Source organism: Oncorhynchus clarkii, chromosome 10, assembly GCF_045791955.1.
Source record: "Oncorhynchus clarkii lewisi isolate Uvic-CL-2024 chromosome 10, UVic_Ocla_1.0, whole genome shotgun sequence".
In the NCBI taxonomy this organism is placed as follows: Eukaryota; Metazoa; Chordata; class Actinopteri; order Salmoniformes; family Salmonidae; genus Oncorhynchus; species Oncorhynchus clarkii.
In genome coordinates, this window is record NC_092156.1 from 77,156,917 (window position 1) to 77,178,090 (window position 21,174).

General features: G+C 42.9%; 1 protein-coding gene across 1 annotated transcript; it reads right to left on the bottom strand.

The window, feature by feature from the left end:
* Positions 1-16,243: 16,243 nt before the first annotated feature.
* Positions 16,244-20,904, bottom strand: LOC139419752 (adhesion G-protein coupled receptor F1-like). The gene is made up of 4 exons (XM_071169750.1): positions 20,717-20,904; positions 18,733-18,791; positions 18,371-18,504; positions 16,244-17,591 (listed from the first exon to the last, which is right to left on the bottom strand). Exons 1-4 carry the CDS (start codon positions 20,813-20,815, stop codon positions 17,488-17,490), a joined length of 396 nt encoding a protein of 131 aa, XP_071025851.1. The 5' UTR covers positions 20,816-20,904; the 3' UTR covers positions 16,244-17,487.
* Positions 20,905-21,174: the final 270 nt, after the last annotated feature.

The following is a 21,174-nucleotide window of genomic DNA, read 5'->3' on the forward strand; positions in this document are numbered from 1 at the left end:
ATTAAAAAAACTTCTAATAGTCAAACAAAGCCAAAACAACTGCTAACCATATCAAATCCTTCCTACACTAATAAGCTCTTTCCTTCAGGGGTCCACAGTATTTTATCTGACAATAACATGAGTTAACCTTAAAATCAGTTTCATCAATAATTTAATATATGTTGCATAGTGTGGAATACCTTATCTAAAGTCATTTATCACCCCTAAGAACTGAAACTTATTTATTTTCATTAATAATTCTAATGCTTATAAAATCACTAATTTTCTATGTAATTTCCTGCCATATTGGCTTAAAATATCTCCTGTCCAAATGTATTATCAATGATAAATATGATTTTTTCTGTTGTAATACCAAATCAATAATAGCCCATTAATCAACTTCACAGTTAATGTTTTAAAACAGAATCCTGAAACACTTTCTCCTCTGTGGTTCAAACTATAATTATGTCCCAGAACTATAAACTCCATTATAATTCATTTACCTTAAAACTAGGATCCCAAATGACCACAAATTCATTATACAAATGGCTCTCCCCTGAGGCTGATCAGACCCCAAGAGATAGCCATGGTAAGGTCAAAGGTCATACCACCCTGTTCCATACCACATTACTTCACAGCTATGATAATTCCTCTTTACCTCAAATCATTAATCAACGTCAATGTGAGAATGCTATGTGAGAATGCTGTTCATCGACTACAGCTCGGCATTCAACACCATAGTACCCTCCAAGCTCGTCATCAAGCTCGAGACCCTGGGTCTCGACCCCGCCCTGTGCAACTGGGTACTGGACTTCCTGACGGGCCGCCCCCAGGTGGTGAGGGTAGGCAACAACATCTCCTCCCCGCTGATCCTCAACACTGGGGCCCCACAAGGTTGCGTTCTGAGCCCTCTCCTGTACTCCCTGTTCACCCACGACTGCGTGGCCACGCACGCCTCCAACTCAATCATCAAGTTTGCGGACGACACAACAGTGGTAGGCTTGATTACCAACAACGATGAGACGGCCTACAGGGAGGAGGTGAGGGCCCTCGGAGTGTGGTGTCAGGAAAACAACCTCACACTCAACGTCAACAAAACTAAGGAGATGATTGTGGACTTCAGGAAACAGCAGAGGGAACACCCCCCTATCCACATCGATGGAACAGTAGTGGAGAGGGTAGCAAGTTTTAAGTTCCTCGGCATACACATCACAGACAAACTGAATTGGTCCACTCACACAGACAGCATCGTGAAGAAGGCGCAGCAGCGCCTCTTCAACCTCAGGAGGCTGAAGAAATTCGGCTTGTCACCAAAAGCACTCACAAACTTCTACAGATGCACAATCGAGAGCATCCTGGCGGGCTGTATCACCGCCTGGTATGGCAACTGCACCGCCCTCAACCGTAAGGCTCTCCAGAGGGTAGTGAGGTCTGCACAACGCATCACCGGGGGCAAACTACCTGCCCTCCAGGACACCTACACCACCCGATGTCACAGGAAGGCCATAAAGATCATCAAGGACATCAACCACCCGAGCCACTGCCTGTTCACCCCGCTATCATCCAGAAGGCGAGGTCAGTACAGGTGCATCAAAGCTGGGACCGAGAGACTGAAAAACAGCTTCTATCTCAAGGCCATCAGACTGTTAAACAGCCACCACTAACACTGAGTGGCTGCTGCCAACACACTGACACTGACTCAACTCCAGCCACCCTAATAATGGGAATTGATGGGAAATGATGTAAATATATCACTAGCCACTTTAAACAATGCTACCTTATATAAATGTTACTTACCCTACATTATTCATCTCATACGCATACGTATATACTGTACTCTATATCATCGACGGTATCCTTATGTAATACATGTATCACTAGCCACTTTATACTATACTATGCCACTTTGTTTACATACTCATCTCATTTGTACATACTGTACCCGATACCATCTACTGTATCTTGCCTATGCTGCTCTGTACCATCACTCATTCATATATCCTTATGTACATATTCTTTATCCCCTTACACTGTGTACAAGACAGTAGTTTTGGAATTGTTAGTTAGATTACTTGTTATTACTGCATTGTCGGAACTAGAAGCACAAGCATTTCGCTACACTCGCATTAACATCTGCTAACCATGTGTATGTGACAAATAAAATTTGATTTGATTTGATTTGATTTGAATACTTAAATGAACATGCTACCCTTAGATACAATTAACCTGATAACATTATTATCTAAATGTATTACTTTTTTCCTCTGTCGTAAATGTCGTACATTTCTCGGCGTAAGAAATCAGTAATTTAATCCCAGGTAATAATAAATAATAATAAAAATGTAAACGTATTTTCACATGGCTCCTTCAATTAACATATTTTAGATAACTTCCATACGTCCCGGAAGAAGGAATCCTACTCAAACACACCAGATAATAAATACAATGTTTAATTAAGTCAAATCAACACCTACAATCTACCACAACCAGTAACCAAATAAACCAACCGAGAATAAATGACCACCAGAATACATTATCACAATGTTTTACACCCCTAGGAGACAGAACCAGACTATACAATGTTTAATTGAGTAAAGTCAACACCTACAATCTACCATAACCAGTAACCAAATAAACTAACCAAGAATAAATGACCACCAGAATACATTATCACAATGTTTTACACCCCTAGGAGACAGAACCAGACTATACAATGTTTAATTGAGTAAAGTCAACACCTACAATCTACCATAACCAGTAACCAAATAAACCAACCGAGAATAAATGACCACCAGAATACATTATCACAATGTTTTACTATTCAGACATTCAGATCTCCCTTTCTTACAGCCAAATATAGCCCAATAAACGCCGCAAAACAATGATGCCCACCTAGCGAATCTGCTGCTAGTTTTTAGCATGTTTTCTAACTACCCTGATGACATACAGCTACTTTTAAAAAATGTATTTGGAAATTGTTATCAACTTCTGAAAAGTGACTCAAAACAATAATGCATTTTCCTTCTAAAAAACACAAACAATTTTCTCCGTCACCCCCCAGTCACAACATCGTTGCCGTGGCGACAAAATTGCCTTGCGAGTGATGTCATCAACAGGCGCTCAACCTAGACCCAAGCCGCAACGACTTTCAATGAATTGTAAATAATTGTTGGCTGTCTGCAGCAACAGTAGTACGGGTTCGAGAAACCAAACCTAATTTATCACATCTGTTGAATCTTTAATTAGAACTTACAACATCAATCAACATCTCTCAATTCGCTAAATTTCTAAGAACATTTCGATGGGCGCAAATCTATCGTAATTGTCTCTTCATTATTATTTATAATTCATTTGATTTAAGTAACTGTCTCTTTTATGATTCAGCATTTTAATTACAACTGTATTCCCAATACATTATATTATAATATATATATAATATATAATACAATACATTATTCAAACAGATCATTTAGTGAACAGACATCGTCTTACCTCAAAATTCTCTCCGTCAATATTTTAAAGTTGAATGTATTAGTCTTTTCAATTTGAACCAAACAAACAATTTCAAACGTTCCATTTATATCTAATACAAATACTAGCAACTATAACTTTATAGTTATATTTGCAAAACATACAAATACTTTAATTTCAATAAAAAAACTCTGATTTTAGTCAAAGCATGAAGTTAGCTAGCTAGCCCGTTTAGCTTTGTAGCTAGCTCTCTTGGACCCCCCCAATGAAAGAAAAGTAATTACAGTTGTAATCTCCAGATGGGAGAAATGCCAGATCGGTTTATAATAACTACCGTTAAATAACGGAGATGTGAGTCTTCAGTGACGGTTGGTCCCTCTTTGCTCTGTGAGGTAGCTAACGTTACAGTATGTAGACAGACGGAAAATGTCCTTTTCTAAAAAAAAAAAAAAGGTCAACGTGGAGTGAAACAGCGCCACAAAACCAACCAGTGGCCAGGAATATATTACACCCGTAGTTGATGAGACTTACCATAGAGAATGAATAGGATAAATGAAGGAAAATTCAAACTTTACTATATCCGCCTCTTCCCTAGTGGCCTTCTCTCTCTGTCTCCTCTTTAACTGTCTGCCTCTCCCTTCTGCTCCTCTAGATCTTCCCTGGTGGCCTTCTCTCTCTGTCTCCTCTTTAATGGTCTGCCTCTCCCTTCTGCTCCTCTAGATCTTCCCTGGTGGCCTTCTCTCTCTGTCTCCTCTTTAACTGTCTGCCTCTCCCTTCTGCTCCTCTAGATCTTCCCTGGTGGCCTTCTCTCTCTGTCTCCTCTTTAACTGTCTGCCTCTCCCTTCTGCTCCTCTAGATCTTCCCTGGTGGCCTTCTCTCTCTGTCTCCTCTTTAACGGTCTGCCTCTCCCTTCTGCTCCTCTAGATCTTCCCTGGTGGCCTTCTCTCTCTGTCTCCTCTTTAACTGTCTGCCTCTCCCTTCTGCTCCTCTAGATCTTCCCTGGTGGCCTTCTCTCTCTGTCTCCTCTTTAACGGTCTGCCTCTCCCTTCTGCTCCTCTAGATCTTCCCTGGTGGCCTTCTCTCTCTGTCTCCTCTTTAACGGTCTGCCTCTCCCTTCTGCTCCTCTAGATCTTCCCTGGTGGCCTTCTCTCTCTGTCTCCTCTTTAACGGTCTGCCTCTCCCTTCTGCTCCTCTAGATCTTCCCTGGTGGCCTTCTCTCTCTGTCTCCTCTTTAACGGTCTGCCTCTCCCTTCTGCTCCTCTAGATCTTCCCTGGTGGCCTTCTCACTCTGTCTCCTCTTTAACGGTCTGCCTCTCCCTTCTGCTCCTCTAGATCTTCCCTGGTGGCCTTCTCTCTCTGTCTCCTCTTTAACGGTCTGCCTCTCCCTTCTGCTCCTCTAGATCTTCCCTGGTGGCCTTCTCTCTCTGTCTCCTCTTTAACGGTCTGCCTCTCCCTTCTGCTCCTCTAGATCTTCCCTGGTGGCCTTCTCTCTCTGTCTCCTCTTTAACTGTCTGCCTCTCCCTTCTGCTCCTCTAGATCTTCCCTGGTGGCCTTCTCTCTCTGTCTCCTCTTTAACGGTCTGCCTCTCCCTTCTGCTCCTCTAGATCTTCCCTAGTGGCCTTCTCTCTCTGTCTCCTCTTTAACTGTCTGCCTCTCCCTTCTGCTCCTCTAGATCTTCCCTGGTGGCCTTCTCTCTCTGTCTCCTCTTTAACGGTCTGCCTCTCCCTTCTGCTCCTCTAGATCTTCCCTGGTGGCCTTCTCTCTCTGTCTCCTCTTTAACGGTCTGCCTCTCCCTTCTGCTCCTCTAGATCTTCCCTGGTGGCCTTCTCTCTCTGTCTCCTCTTTAACGGTCTGCCTCTCCCTTCTGCTCCTCTAGATCTTCCCTGGTGGCCTTCTCTCTCTGTCTCCTCTTTAACTGTCTGCCTCTCCCTTCTGCTCCTCTAGATCTTCCCTAGTGGCCTTCTCTCTCTGTCTCCTCTTTAACGGTCTGCCTCTCCCTTCTGCTCCTCTAGATCTTCCCTGGTGGCCTTCTCTCTCTGTCTCCTCTTTAACGGTCTGCCTCTCCCTTCTGCTCCTCTAGATCTTCCCTGGTGGCCTTCTCTCTCTGTCTCCTCTTTAACTGTCTGCCTCTCCCTTCTGCTCCTCTAGATCTTCCCTGGTGGCCTTCTCTCTCTGTCTCCTCTTTAACGGTCTGCCTCTCCCTTCTGCTCCTCTAGATCTTCCCTGGTGGCCTTCTCTCTCTGTCTCCTCTTTAACTGTCTGCCTCTCCCTTCTGCTCCTTTAGATCTTCCCTGGTGGCCTTCTCTCTCTGTCTCCTCTTTAACGGTCTGCCTCTCCCTTCTGCTCCTCTAGATCTTCCATGGTGGCCTTCTCTCTCTGTCTCCTCTTTAACGGTCTGCCTCTCCCTTCTGCTCCTCTAGATCTTCCCTGGTGGCCTTCTCTCTCTGTCTCCTCTTTAACGGTCTGCCTCTCCCTTCTGATTTAGGTTCAATTGAAGGTTACATTTATTTGCAACAATGAAAATAAGTGATAAACAACAATACAGATGAAAAACAAATCAATAAATACGGTGTACAGGTGGTTGGAAGCCGAAGGGCTGATTTATAAAAACAACTAATAAACTATATATAGATGTCTGTCTCCCCTAGCTCCTTGTTCTCTCTCCTCAGCTCCTTGTTCTCTCTCCCCTAGCTCCTTGTTCTCTCTCCCCTAGCTCCTTGTTCTCTCTCCTCAGCTCCTTGTTCTCTCTCCCCTAGCTCCTTGTTCTTTCTCCCCAGCTCCTTGTTCTCTCTCCTCAGCTCCTTGTTGTCTCTCCTCAGCTCCTTGTTCTCTCTCCTCAGCTCCTTGTTCTCTCTCCCCTAGCTCCTTGTTCTCTCTCCTCAGCTCCTTGTTCTCTCTCCCCTAGCTCCTTGTTCTCTCTCCTCAGCTCCTTGTTCTCTCTCCTCAGCTCCTTGTTCTCTCTCCCCTAGCTCATTATTCTCTCTCCTCAGCTTATTGAGGGTAGGAAACAACATCTCCACTCCACTGAGTCTTCCAACTCAATCATCAAGTTTGCGGACGACACTACAGTGGTAGGCTTGATTACCAACAACGACGAGACGGCCTACAGGGAGGAGGTGAGGGCCCTCGGAGTGTGGTGTCAGGAAAATAACCTCACACTCAACGTCAACAAAACAAAGGAGATGATTGTGGACTTCAGGAAACAGCAGAGGGAGCACCCCCCCTATCCACATCGACGGGACAGTAGTGGAGGCCATAAAGATCATCAAGGACAACAACCACCCGAGCCACTGCCTGTTCACCCCGCTATCATCCAGAAGGCGAGGTCAGTAAAGGTGCATCAAAGCTGGGACCGAGAGACTGAAAAACAGCTTCTATCTCAAGGCCATCAGACTGTTAAACAGCCACCACTAACATTGAGTGGCTGCTGCCAACACACTGACTCAAATCTCTATCCACTTTAATAATTCAAAATGGGATGTAATAAATGTATCACTGGCCACTTTAAACAATGCCCCTTTATATAATGTTTACATACCCTACATTACTCATCTCATATGTATATACTGTACTCTATACCATCTACTGCATCTTGCCTATGCCGTTCGACATTCACTCATCCATATATTTATATGTACATATTCTTATTCATTCCTTTACACTTGTGTGTATAAGGTAGTTGTTGTGAAATTGTTAGATTACTCATTGGTTATTACTGCATGGTCGGAACTAGAAGCACAAGCATTTCGCTACACTCGCATTAACATCTGCTAACTATGTGTATGTGACCATTAACATCTGCTAACTATGTGTATGTGACAAATAAAAATTGATTTGATTTGACGTCTCTAGTTTCATTTCTCTCCTCCCCTAGCTCCTTGGTCTCTCTCCTTAACTTATTGATCTCTAGTTTCATTTCTCTCCTCCCCTAGCTCCTTGGTCTCTCTCTCCCTAGCTCCTTGGTCTCTCTCCTGAACTTATTGATGACTCTAGTTTAATTTCTCTCCTCCCCTAGCTCCTTGGTCTCTCTCCCCCTAGCTCCTTGGTCTCTCTCCTGAACTTATTGATGACTCTAGTTTAATTTCTCTCCTCCCCCTAGCTCATTGGTCTCTCTCCTGAACTTATTGATGACTCTAGTTTAATTTCTCTCCTCCACCTAGCTCCTTGGTCTCTCTCCTTAGCTTATGTCCCATAATGGCATCATTGTATAGATAGACAAGGCATCATTGTATCTGTCCCATAATGACATCACTGTATCTCTCCCATAACGGTTTCATATTATCTGTCCCATAACGGCATCATTGTATCTGTCCCAAAACGGCATCATAGTATCTGTCCCATTACGGCATCACTGTATCTGTCCCACAATGGTTTCATATTAACTGTCCCATAATGGCGTAATTTTATCTGTCCCATAATGGCATCTTGTATCTGTCCCATAATGGTGTCATATTTTCTGTCCTATAATGGTGTCATTGTATCTGTCCCATAACGGCATCATTGTATCTGTCCCATAATGGCATCATTGTATAGATAAACAAGGCATCATTGTATCTGTCCCATAATGGCATCATGGTATCTCTCCCATAACGGTTTCATATGATCTGTCCCATAACGGCATCATTGTATCTGTCCCAAAACGGCATCATAGTATCTGTCCCATTACGGCATCACTGTATCTGTCCCATAATGGTGTCATATTTTCTGTCCTATAATGGTGTCATTATATCTGTCCCATAATGGCATCTTGTATCTGTCCCATAATGGTGTCATTGTATCTGTCCCATAACGGCATCACTGTATCTGTCCCATAACTGCATCATTGTATCTGTCCCATGACGGCATCTTTGTATCTGTCCCATAACATCATATTATCTGTCCCATATCGGCATCATTGTATCTGTCCCATAATGGCATCATTATATCTGTCCCATAACGACATCACTGTATCTGTCCCATAACGGCCTCATTTCATCTGTCCCATAATGGCATCATTGTATCTGTCCCATAATGACCTCATTGTATAGATAGACATGGCATCAGTGTATCTGTCCCATAACGGCATCACTGTATCTGTCCCATAACGGCATCATTGTATCTGTCCCATAACGGCATCACTGTATCTGTCCCATAACGGTATCATTGTATCTGTCCCATAACGGCATCTTTGTATCTGTCCCATAACATCATATTATCTGTCCCATAACGGCATCATTGTATCTGTCCCATAATGGCATCATTGTGTCTGTCCCATGACGGCATCATTTCATCTGTCCCATGATGGCATCATTGTATCTGTCCCATAATGGCATCATTGTATCTGTCCCATAACGGCATCATTGTATCTGTCCCATAATGGCATCATTGTATCTGTCCCATAACGGCATCATGGTATCTGTCCCATAATGGTATCTGTCCCATAATGGCATCACTGTATCTGTCCCATAACGGCATCATTGTATCTGTCCCACAATTGCATCATTGTATCTGTCCCATAATGGTGTCATATTTTCTGTCCTATAATGGTGTCATTGTATCTGTCCCATAACGGCATCATTGTATCTGTCCCATAACGGCATCACTGTATCTGTCCCACAATGGTTTCATATTAACTGTCCCATAATGGCGTAATTTTATCTGTCCCATAATGGCATTTTGTATCTGTCCCATAATGGTGTCATATTTTCTGTCCTATAATGGTGTCATTGTATCTGTCCCATAACGGCATCATTGTATCTGTCCCATAATGGCATCATTGTATAGATAAACAAGGCATCATTGTATCTGTCCCATAATGGCATCATGGTATCTCTCCCATAACGGTTTCATATTATCTGTCCCATAACGGCATCATTGTATCTGTCCCAAAACGGCATCATATTATCTGTCCCATTACGGCATCACTGTATCTGTCCCATAATGGTGTCATATTTTCTGTCCTATAATGGTGTCATTATATCTGTCCCATAATGGCATCTTGTATCTGTCCCAAAACGGCATCATAGTATCTGTCCCATTACGGCATCACTGTATCTGTCCCACAATGGTTTCATATTAACTGTCCCATAATGGCGTAATTTTATCTGTCCCATAATGGCATCTTGTATCTGTCCCCTAATGTTGTCATATTTTCTGTCCTATAATGGTGTCATTGTATCTGTCCCATAACGGCATCATTGTATCTGTCCCATAATGGCATCATTGTATAGATAAACAAGGCATCATTGTATCTGTCCCATAATGGCATCATGGTATCTCTCCCATAACGGTTTCATATTATCTGTCCCATAACGGCATCATTGTATCTGTCCCAAAACGGCATCATAGTATCTGTCCCATTACGGCATCACTGTAACTGTCCCATAACGGCATCATTGTATCTGTCCCATAACTGCGTCATAATATCTGTCCCATAATGGCATCATTGTATCGATAGACAAGGCATCATTGTATCTGTCCCATAACTGCGTCATAATATCTGTCCCATAATGGCATCATTGTATAGATAGACAAGGCATCATTGTATCTGTCCCATAATGGCATCACTGTATCTCTCCCATAACGGTTTCATATTATCTGTCCCATAACGGCATCATTGTATCTGTCCCAAAACGGCATCATAGTATCTGTCCCATTACGGCATCACTGTATCTGTCCCACAATGGTTTCATATTAACTGTCCCATAATGGCGTAATTTTATCTGTCCCATAATGGCATCTTGTATCTGTCCCATAATGGTGTCATATTTTCTGTCCTATAATGGTGTCATTGTATCTGTCCCATAACGGCATCATTGTATCTGTCCCATAATGGCATCATTGTATAGGTAAACAAGGCATCATTGTATCTGTCCCATAATGGCATCATGGTATCTCTCCCATAACGGTTTCATATGATCTGTCCCATAACGGCATCATTGTATCTGTCCCAAAACGGCATCATAGTATCTGTCCCATTACGGCATCACTGTATCTGTCCCATAATGGTGTCATATTTTCTGTCCTATAATGGTGTCATTATATCTGTCCCATAATGGCATCTTGTATCTGTCCCATAATGGTGTCATTGTATCTGTCCCATAACGGCATCACTGTATCTGTCCCATAACGGCATCATTGTATCTGTCCCATGACGGCATCTTTGTATCTGTCCCATAACATCATATTATCTGTCCCATAACGGCATCATTGTATCTGTCCCATAATGGCATCATTATATCTGTCCCATAACGGCATCACTGTATCTGTACCATAACGGCCTCATTGCATCTGTCCCATGATGGCATCATTGTATCTGTCCCATAATGACCTCATTGTATAGATAGACATGGCATCAGTGTATCTGTCCCATAACGGCATCATTGTATCTGTCCCATAACGGCATCACTGTATCTGTCCCATAACGGTATCATTGTATCTGTCCCATGACGGCATCTTTGTATCTGTCCCATAACGGCATCTTTGTATCTGTCCCATAACATCATATTATCTGTCCCATAACGGCATCATTGTATCTGTCCCATAATGGCATCATTGTATCTGTCCCATGACGGCATCATTTCATCTGTCCCATGATGGCATCATTGTATCTGTCCCATAATGGCATCATTTCATCTGTCCCATAACGGCATCATCGTATCTGTCCCATAATGGCATCATTGTATCTGTCCCATAACGGCATCATGGTATCTGTCCCATAATGGTATATGTCCCATAATGGCATCACTGTATCTGTCCCATAACGGCATCACTGTATCTGTCCCATAATTGCATCATTGTATCTGTCCCATAATGGCATCATTGTATAGATAGACATGGTGTATTCTCAATAGTGTAGCCTTAGGGATGAGTTCAATAGTCTCTAGTGTAGTCTAGGGGTGAGTCTCAATAGTCTCTAGTGTAGCCTTAGGGGTGAGTTTCAATAGTCTCTAGTGTAGTCTAGGGGTGAGTCTCAATAGTCTCTAGTGTAGTCTAGGGGTGTGTCTCAATAGTCTCTAGCGTAGTCTAGGGGTGAGTCTCAATAGTCTCTAGTGTAGTCTAGAGGTGTGTCTCAATATTCTCTAGTGTAGTCTAGAGGTGAGTCTCAGTATATAGACTCTCTTTTTTTCTACTGTGTTATTGACTTGTTAATTGTTTACTCCATGTGTAACTCTGTGTTGTCTGTTCACACTGCTATGCTTTATCTTGGCCAGGTCGCAGTTGCAAATGAGAACTTGTTCTCAACTAGCCTACCTGGTTAAATAAAGGTGAAAAAGATGGTTAAATAAAGGTGAAAAATAAATTTCTCTAGTGTAGTCCAGAGGTAAGTCTCAATAGTCTCTAATGTAGTCTAGAGGTGAGTCTCAATAGTCTAGTGTCGTCTAGGGGTGAGTCTCATCAGGCTCTAGTGTAGTCTAGGGGTGAGTCTCAAAATAATATAGTGTAGTCTAGGGGTGAGTCTCAATAGTATAAAGTGTAGTCTAGGGGTGAGTCTCAACAGTATATAGTGTAGAATAGAGGTGAGTCTCAACAGTCTCTAGTTTAGTCTAGGGGGGAGTCTCAATAGTTTCTAGTGTAGTTGAGATGGGAGTCTCAATAGTCTCTAGTGTAGTCTAAAGGTGAGTCTCAACAGTCTCTAGTTTAGTCTAGGGGTGAGTCTCAGTAGTCTCTAGTGTAGTCTAGAGGTGAGTCTCAATAGTCTAGTGTAGTCTAGGAGTGAGTCTCAATAGTCTCCAGTGTAGTCTAGGGGTGAGTCTCAATAGCCTCTAGTGTAGTCTAGGGGTGAGTCTCAACAGTCTCTGATGTAGCCTAAAGGTGAGTCACAATAGTCTCAGTGTAGTCAAGGGGTGAGTCTCAATAGTCTCTAGTGTAGTCAAGGGTTGAGTCTCAATAGTCTCTAGTGTAGTCAAGCGGTGAGTCTCGATAGTCTAGTGTAGTCTAGGGGTGAGTCTCAATAGTCTCCAGTGTAGTCTAGGGGTGAGTCTCAACAGTATCTGGTGTAGTCTAGGGCTGAGTCTTAACATTCTAGTGTAGTCTAGGGGTGAGTCTCAATAGTCTCTAGTTTAGTCTAGGGGTGAGTCTCAATAGTTTAGTGTAGTCTAGGGGTGAGTCTCAATAGTCTCTAGTGTAGTCTAGGGGTGAGTCTCAGTAGTCTCTAGTGTAGTCTAGGGGTGAGTCTCACACTCTCTAGTGTAGTTGAGAGGTGAGTCTCAAAAGTCTCTAGTGTAGTCTAGGGGTGAGTCTCAACTCTCTCTAGTTTAGTCTAGGGGTGAGTCTCAATAGTCTCTAGTGTAGTCTAGGGGTGAGTCTCAATAGTCTCTAGTTTAGTCTAGGGGTGAGTCTCAATAGTCTCTAGTGTATTCTATTGGTGAGTCTCAATAGTCTAGTGTAGTCTAGGGGTGAGTCTCAATAGTCTCTAGTGTATTCTATTGGTGAGTCTCAATAGTCTAGTGTAGTCTAGGGGTGAGTCTCAATAGTCTCTAGTGTAGTCTAGGGGTGAGTCTCGATAGTCTCTATTGCAGTCAAGGGATGAGTCGCAATAGTCTCCATTTTAGTCTAGGGGTGAGTCTCAACAGTCTCTAGTGAAGTATAGAGGTGAGTCTCAATAGTCTCTAGTGTAGTCTAGAGGTGAGTCTCGATTGTCTCTAGTAGAGTCTAGAGGTGAGTCTCAACAGTTTCTAGTTTAGTCTAGCCGTGAGTCTCAACAGTCTCTAGTGAATTATAGAGGTGAGTGTCAATAATCTCTAGTGTAGTCTAGGGGTGAGTCTCAATAGTCTCCAGTGTAGTCTAGGGGTGAGTCTCAACAGTATCTGGTGTAGTCTAGGGCTGAGTCTTAACATTCTAGTGTAGTCTATGGGTGAGTCTCAATAGTCTCTAGTTTAGTCTAGGGGTGAGTCTCAATAGTCTCTAGTGTAGTCTAGGGGTGAGTCTCAATAGTCTCTAGGGTATTCTATTGGTGAGTCTCAATAGTCTAGTGTAGTCTAGGGGTGAGTCTCAATAGTTTCTAGTGTATTCTATTGGTGAGTCTCAATAGTCTAGTGTAGTCTAGGGGTGAGTCTCAATAGTCTCTAGTGTATTCTATTGGTGAGTCTCAATAGTCTAGTGTAGTCTAGGGGTGAGTCTCAATAGTCTCTAGTGTAGTCTAGGGGTGAGTCTCGATAGTCTCTATTGCAGTCAAGGGGTGAGTCGCAATAGTCTAGTGTAGTCTAGGGGTGAGTCTCAATAGTCTCTAGTGTAGTCTAGGGGTGAGTCTCGATAGTCTCTATTGCAGTCAAGGGGTGAGTCTCAATAGTCTCTAGTGTAGTCTATAGGTGACTCTCAATTGTCTCTAGTATAGTCTAGAGGAAGGTCTTAACAGTCTCTAGTTTAGTCTAGGGGTGAGTCTCAACAGTCTCTAGTGAAGTATAGAGGTGAGTCTCAACAGTCTCCAGTTTAGTCTAGGGGTGAGTCTCAACAGTCTCTAGTGTAGTCTAGAGGGTGAGTCTAAATTGTCTCTAGTATAGTCTAGAGGTGAGTCTCAAAAGTCTCTAGTTTATTCTAGGGGTGAGTATCAATAGTCTTGTCTAGAGGTTTGTCTCATTGGTCTCTAGTATAGTCAAGGGGTGAGTTTCATTATTCTCTAGTGTCGTCTAGGGGTAAGTCTCATTAGTCTCTCGTGTAGTCAAGGGGTGAATTTCATTAGTCTCTAGTGTCGTCTAGGGGTAAGTCTCAATAGTCTCTCGTGTAGTCAAGGGGTAAGTCTCAATAATCTCTAGTGAAGTCTATGGGTAAGTCTCAATAGTCTCTAGTGTGGCCAAGGGGTGAGTCTCATTATTCTCTAGTGTAGTCTAGGGGTAAGTCTCAACAGTCTCTCGTGTGGTCAAGGGGTGAGTCTCATTACTGTATCGTCTGTTATACTAATGCTGCCACTAGATGAGGTCAGATGGACCTGCAAGTGACATTTTTAATTTGGTATTCTAGTTCAACTATTGAGATGCATCGCTGGGAGGAAACAAAACTAGACTGTTGAGATGTACCGCTAGAAGGATATGAGACTAGATTATTGAGATTTACCCCTAGAAGGATATTAGACTAGATTATTGAGATGTACCTCTAGAAGGATATTAGACTAGATTATTGAGATTTACCCCTAGACGGATATTAGACCAGATTATTGAGATTTACCCCTAGACGTATATTAGACCAGACTATTGAGATGTACCCTAGAAGGATATTAGACCAGATTATTGAGCTTTACCCCTAGAAGGATATTAGACTAGATTATTGAGATGTACCCCTAGAAGGATATTATACTAGATTATTGAGATGTACCCCTAGAAGGATATTAGACTAGATTATTGAGATTTACCCCTAGACGGATATTAGACCAGATTATTGAGATTTACCCCTGGAAGGATATCATACCAGATTATTGAGATGTACCCCTAGAAGGATATCATACCAGATTATTGAGATGTACCCCTAGAAGGATATTAGACTAGATTATTGAGATTTACCCCGAGAAGGATATTGAGATGTCATTACATGCGACCCAAAATGTAATTATATTCAACCAGTAATGAAAAAAAAGACAAATCCATATTCTACGAGTGTTACATAATATATTAGATTTAATAATAACAAGACAAGTACAAACCAGGAGAGGCTCTACAACAGTTTTAAAACATTGAAGTGGTCCCCGTTAGTCCCTCAGTCACTTTGACACTTCAGTGATGTGCCCAAAATAACACATTTAAATGTAAATATAGTTACAGCAGTTAATAATTAAAGAGGGAACTATAATCAAGTAAAAATATTTAAAAAATAAATAAATTGTACAATTGGTAAGTTTTTGTTTCTTTTAGTTATTTTCAGTATAAAAATTTGATGGATAAACTGTGTGCAAGTCATCATGAATTGATGTCTGTGAGAGGTTAAATGTTAAATAATGGTAAGGGCCTAGCTTCCATCAAATCAGCTGTTTACCAACGACAGACGACAGCTATTGTTTGGCAACTTGTTCTCAACTAGCCTGGTTAAATAAATAACGTGTTGGAGGTGTAATTGATCTTAAAACCTCTTAAAGCTAGGGGGCATAATTTTCAATTTTGGATAAATAGCGTGCCCAAATTCAACTTCCTGCTACTCATGCCAAGAATATAAGATATGCATATTATTCATCTATTTGCATAGAAAACAATCTGAAGTTTCTAAAACTGTTTGAATCATGTCTGTGAGTATAACAGAACTTATGTAGCAGGCAAAACCCAGAGGACTAACTGTTCAGATTTTATTTTTTTCTCCTCTCTGTTATTGTCCATGCCATTTTTAAATCTGACATGTTGGCTGGATTCACAACGAGTGTAGCTTTAATTGAGTAACAAGGCTACCTGGGATTTCTGTATCTTTGACAGCTCTTTATTTGGGATCAAAATCTTATTTTCCAATGACAGCGGGTTAACTTGTTCAGGGGAAGAACGACAGATGTTTATCTTGTCAGCTCAGGGGACTCGATCTAGCAACCTATCGGTTATAACTCCAACGCTCTAACCACTAGGCTACCTGCCGCCTCGACGCTCTAACCACTAGACTACCTGCCTCCTCTACACTCTAACCACTAGGCTACCTGTCTCCTCTACACTCTAACCACTAGGCTACCTGCCTCCTCTACACTCTAACCACTAGGCTTCCTGCCTCCTCTACACTCTAACCACTAGCCTACCTGCCTCCTCTACACTCTAACCACTAGCCTACCTGCCTCCTCTACACTCTAACCACTAGGCTACCTGCCTCCCCTACACTCTAACCACTAGGCTACCTGTCTCCTCTACACTCTAACCACTAGGCTACCTGCCTCCTCTACACTCTAACCACTAGGCTACCTGCCTCCTCTATACTCTAACCACTAGGCTACCTGTCTCCTCTACACTCTAACCACTAGGCTACCTGCCTCCTCTACACTCTAACCACTAGACTACCTGCCTCCTCTACACTCTAACCACTAGGCTACCTGCCTCCTCTACACTCTAACCACTAGTCTACCTGCCACCTCATCCCAAATTGACAGCTCTAATGCAATTCCACCTACGACACCGTCAAAACAACCGCTATTCGGATGTCATTTAGCAGTAGATCAGACGGAATCTAGCACAAGGTATATCCTTTACAAGTTGTCACGTTTTAGTATTGGTTTGTAAAAATACAAATCCGTAAAAAAAAAAACGATAATCCCTCGACTAATAATACTATGAATATCAACAAAACAACAATAAGCATTCTAGGCTTATTATAGGTACATACAGGGAAAAGTACCTAAAATACATTTATAATTTGGCCAAATAACACAGTTAAAATGTGTTGTCGCATGCTTAAGCATGCTTAAGCAGGTAATTCATCTTAAAGCTAGAATCCTTAATTGAAACAATAACAAATTCACACCAAGCCTCTGTTTTTGGTAATAAAAATGTGACCGCTCTCAAATTCATAGGGGTGGCAGGTAGCCTAGTGGTTTGAGTGTTGGACTAGTAACCGAAACGGAAAGATCGAATGCCCGAGCTGCCCCACTACAAGGCAGTTAACCTACTGTTCCTAGGCCGTCATTTTAAATAAGAATTTGTTCTTAACTGACTTGCCACGTAAAATAAAATAGACAGAGCTATGGATGCCAGGACTGACCATCCATGATATCAGACTAATAGTTTTATTAATGTTTTAAAGCTGTACAGTGTTTGTTTGCATTGTTTAGAAACATTGGGGTAAAACAAGCTTATATTGTGGGTTCTGATGGGGTACGACAGTTGAGCTAAACTCATGAGGTATGTTCTATATGTTATATTCTTCTAGAATCAATGGGTACATATAATTAATTTATAAGTAAAAAAATGGGTGTAGCAACTAAGGATTCTAGCTTTAAGGCTGTATCTATGAGAGCTGGGAAACTGTTGATTGGTTAAATCAATGCCACAGTAGCTATGCCTCAGGCTATTGGTTAGCCAGCAGCTATCAGAGCCACAGCAGCTATGCCCCAGGCTATTAGCTAGCCTAGTAGCTAGCAGAGCCACAGCGCTATGTCCCAGGCTATTAGCTAGCCAGCAGCTGTACCATTAATAGAGCCAAACTGAGAGGCAAGGCAGCCAGAGAGAAGGAAGTGGGTCGGGGAGCACTTCCTGATGTGGTTGATGACCCTGAAAAAGTAGGAAAAACAGAGATATTGTTCAGTAAATTACAAAAGTGGATTGTCTTTTCATGTTTCTGTTCAAATGTTGACTTCGCTCGTATAGATGTGTACGGTGACAGTGAAACAGGGGCGGACAGGAACCAGAAATTGGCCCTGCATTTTTTCATTTTTCATTTAATTTAATATTTTTGTACCCCGTTTTTGTGGTATCCAATTGTTTATAGCTACTATCTTGTCTCATCGCTAAAACTCCCGTACGTGCTCGGGAGAGACAAAGGTTGAAAGTCATGCGTCCTCCGATACACAACCCAACCAAGCCGCACTGCTTCTTAACACAGCGCGCATCCAACCCGGAAGCCAGCCGCACCAATGTGTCGGAGGAAACACCGTGCAACCTTGGTTAGCACGCACTGCCCCCGGCCCGCCACAGGAGTCGCTGGCCAACCCCTCCCTATCCCGGACTACGCTAGGCCAATTGTGCGTCGCCCCACGGAACTCCCGGTCGCGTTCGGTTACGACAGAGCCTGGGCGCGAACCCAGAGTCTCTGGTGGCACAAATGGCTCTGCAGTACAGCGCCCTTAACCACTGCGCCACCCAGTAGGCCTCGGCCCTGGCATTTTTAACATATTGGCAAAAAGATTTCCTAAATTATTAGCCAGAAAATTATAATTTTTACGCCCAGAAAAACACGTTAGACAGACCCACTGGACTGAAAATGGACCAGCCCATTGGACATTTGCCCAAAATGCCAGATGGCCAGTCCGCACCTGGAGATGAATACGTACCATCACTGACGCTGCCTGGTATAATGTTCAGGGAGGTGGAACTGCTGGTGAGAATTGCCTGTGCGTTGCTTGAGCTGGGAACCGATGACTGCTTGTCGAACACGAGGGTCATGTCGGTCACTACAGATCCACTCCTACTCAGGAGAAGGAGAGAAAATGGACAACCCTCAGAAATCATTATCATCATCATCAGCATCGTCAAAGTTTTCAAGTTTTAATGTCATGTGCACAAGTCCAGTGAAATGCCTTTTATTGCAAGATTTAAACCCAACGATGCAGTAATCAACATCAATGTAGTAGTACAAATAACAGAAGGTAGAACAGAAACCTAGTCAATCAGTAATGAGAATTCATACCCTTACCTGAATGAGATGACTTTGGAACGACGGAAGCCTGGGGTCTTAGCAAAAGCCTTGTTCACCTGCGTTGAAATATAGGATGATCAACGGTTCAATGAAAACAGGGTCCTTGACGGCATTAATAGAAGCTTTGGTTTCATTCTTTCATAGTAAATAGACCTCTCAATAGGACCCTTTATGACTTGGCATGTACAGGATAACTGATGATAAGGTTTAACAGGAGGCATGTACAGGATAACTGATGATAGGGTTTTACAGGAGGCATGTACAGGATAACTGATGTTAAGTTAAGTTAGGGTTTTACAGGAGGCATGTACAGGATAACTGATGATAGGGTTTTACAGGAGGCATGTACAAGCTCACTGATGATAAGGTTTTACAGGAGGCATGTACAGGATAACTGATGATAGGGTTTTACAGGAGGCATGTACAGGATAACTGATGATAAGGTTTAACAGGAGGCATGTACAAGATAACTGATGATAGGGTTTTACAGGAGGCATGTACAGGATAACTGAAGATAGGGTTTTACAGGAGGCATGTACAGGATAACTGATGATAGGGTTTTACAGGAGGCATGTACAGGATAACTGATGATAAGGTTTAACAGGAGGCATGTACAAGATAACTGATGATAGGGTTTTACAGGAGGCATGTACAGGATAACTGAAGATAGGGTTTTACAGGAGGCATGTACAGGATAACTGATGATAGGGTTTTACAGGAGGCATGTACAGGATAACTGATGATAGGGTTTTACAGGAGGTATGTACAAGATAACTGATGATAGGGTTTTACAGGAGGCATGTACAGGATAACTGAAGATAGGGTTTTACAGGAGGCATGTACGGGATAACTGATGATAGGGATTTACAGGAGGCATGTACAGGATAACTGATGTTAAGTTAAGATAGGGTTTTACAGGAGCCATGTACAGGATAACTGATGATAAGGTTTAACAGGAGCCATGTACAAGATAACTGATGATAGGGATTTACAGGAGGCATGTACAAGATAACTGATGATAGGGTTTTACAGGAGGCATGTACAAGCTCACTGATGATAGGGTTTTACAGGAGGCATGTACGGGATAACTGATGATAGGGATTTACAGGAGGCATGTACAGGATAACTGATGATAGGGTTTTACAGGAGGCATGTACAGGATAACTGAAGATAGGGTTTTACAGGAGGCATGTACAGGATAACTGATGATAGGGTTTTACAGGAGGCATGTACAAGATAACTGATGATAGGGTTTTACAGGAGGCATGTACAGGATAATTGAAGATAAGGTTTTACAGGAGGCATGTACGGGATAACTGATGATAGGGATTTACAGGAGGCATGTACAAGATAACTGATGATAGGGTTTTACAGGAGGCATGTACAGGATAACTGATGATAGGGTTTTACAGGAGGCATGTACAGGATAACTGATGATAGGGTTTTTACAGGAGGCATGTACAGGATAACTGATGATAGGGTTTTACAGGAGGCATGTACAGGTCTAAAAGGGACAATTACATTGTATTGAACCTTTATTTAACTGGGTAAGTTAGCTAAGAACAAATTCTTATTTACAATGACGGTTTAACCCCCCCCCCCGGCCAAACCCTAACCAGGACGACGCTGGGCCAATTGTGCACCACCCTATGGGTCTCCCAATCACGACCTGTTGTGATACAGCCAGGAATCGAACCAGGGTCTGTAGTGACGCCTCTAGCACTGAGACGCAGTGCCTTAGACCACTGTGATACAGCCTGTAATCGAACCAGGGTCTGTAGTGATGCCTCTAACACTGAGATGCAGTGCCCTAGACCGCTGCCCTACGATTTTCCCCCCAAAATGTTTTGTCATACAAAAGCAAAACCCGTGTCAAACAGCTTTCCTCCCAATTAAGTTTCTGTGTGAGAATTGCCAGAACAATCTGAGCTACTAGAAATATTTTCCTACCTACGCTAGCGTGGAATCGCCCGATACTTACCTCAGAGGTCACTTTGTCAGCCAGAGTCTTGAACCCTGAAGAGGAAGTGTTGGAAAGATCTGAGGTGAACGTCTGGTTGAGACTGAACTGAAGACTCATTGTTCCTTCACTAGAAGATGGAGGGTCAGGTGATGCGACAGCAGCGGAAGTGGTTGCTGCCGAAGCTGCGGTGGTGACAGCTGCTGCAAGAGTGGTGGTGGTGGTACCAGCTGCTGCAGGAGTGGTGGTGGTGGTACCAGCTGCTGCAAGAGTGGTGGTGGTGGTACCAGCTGCTACAGGCGTGGTGGTGGTACCAGCTGCTGCAGGAGTGGTGGTGGTACCAGCTGCTGAAGGAGTGGTGGTGTTAACAGCTACTGCAGGAGTGGTGGTGGTACCAGCTGCTGCAAGAGTGGTGGTGGTGGTACCAGCTGCTACAGGAGTGGTGGTGGTACCAGCTGCTGCAGGAGTGGTGGTGGTAC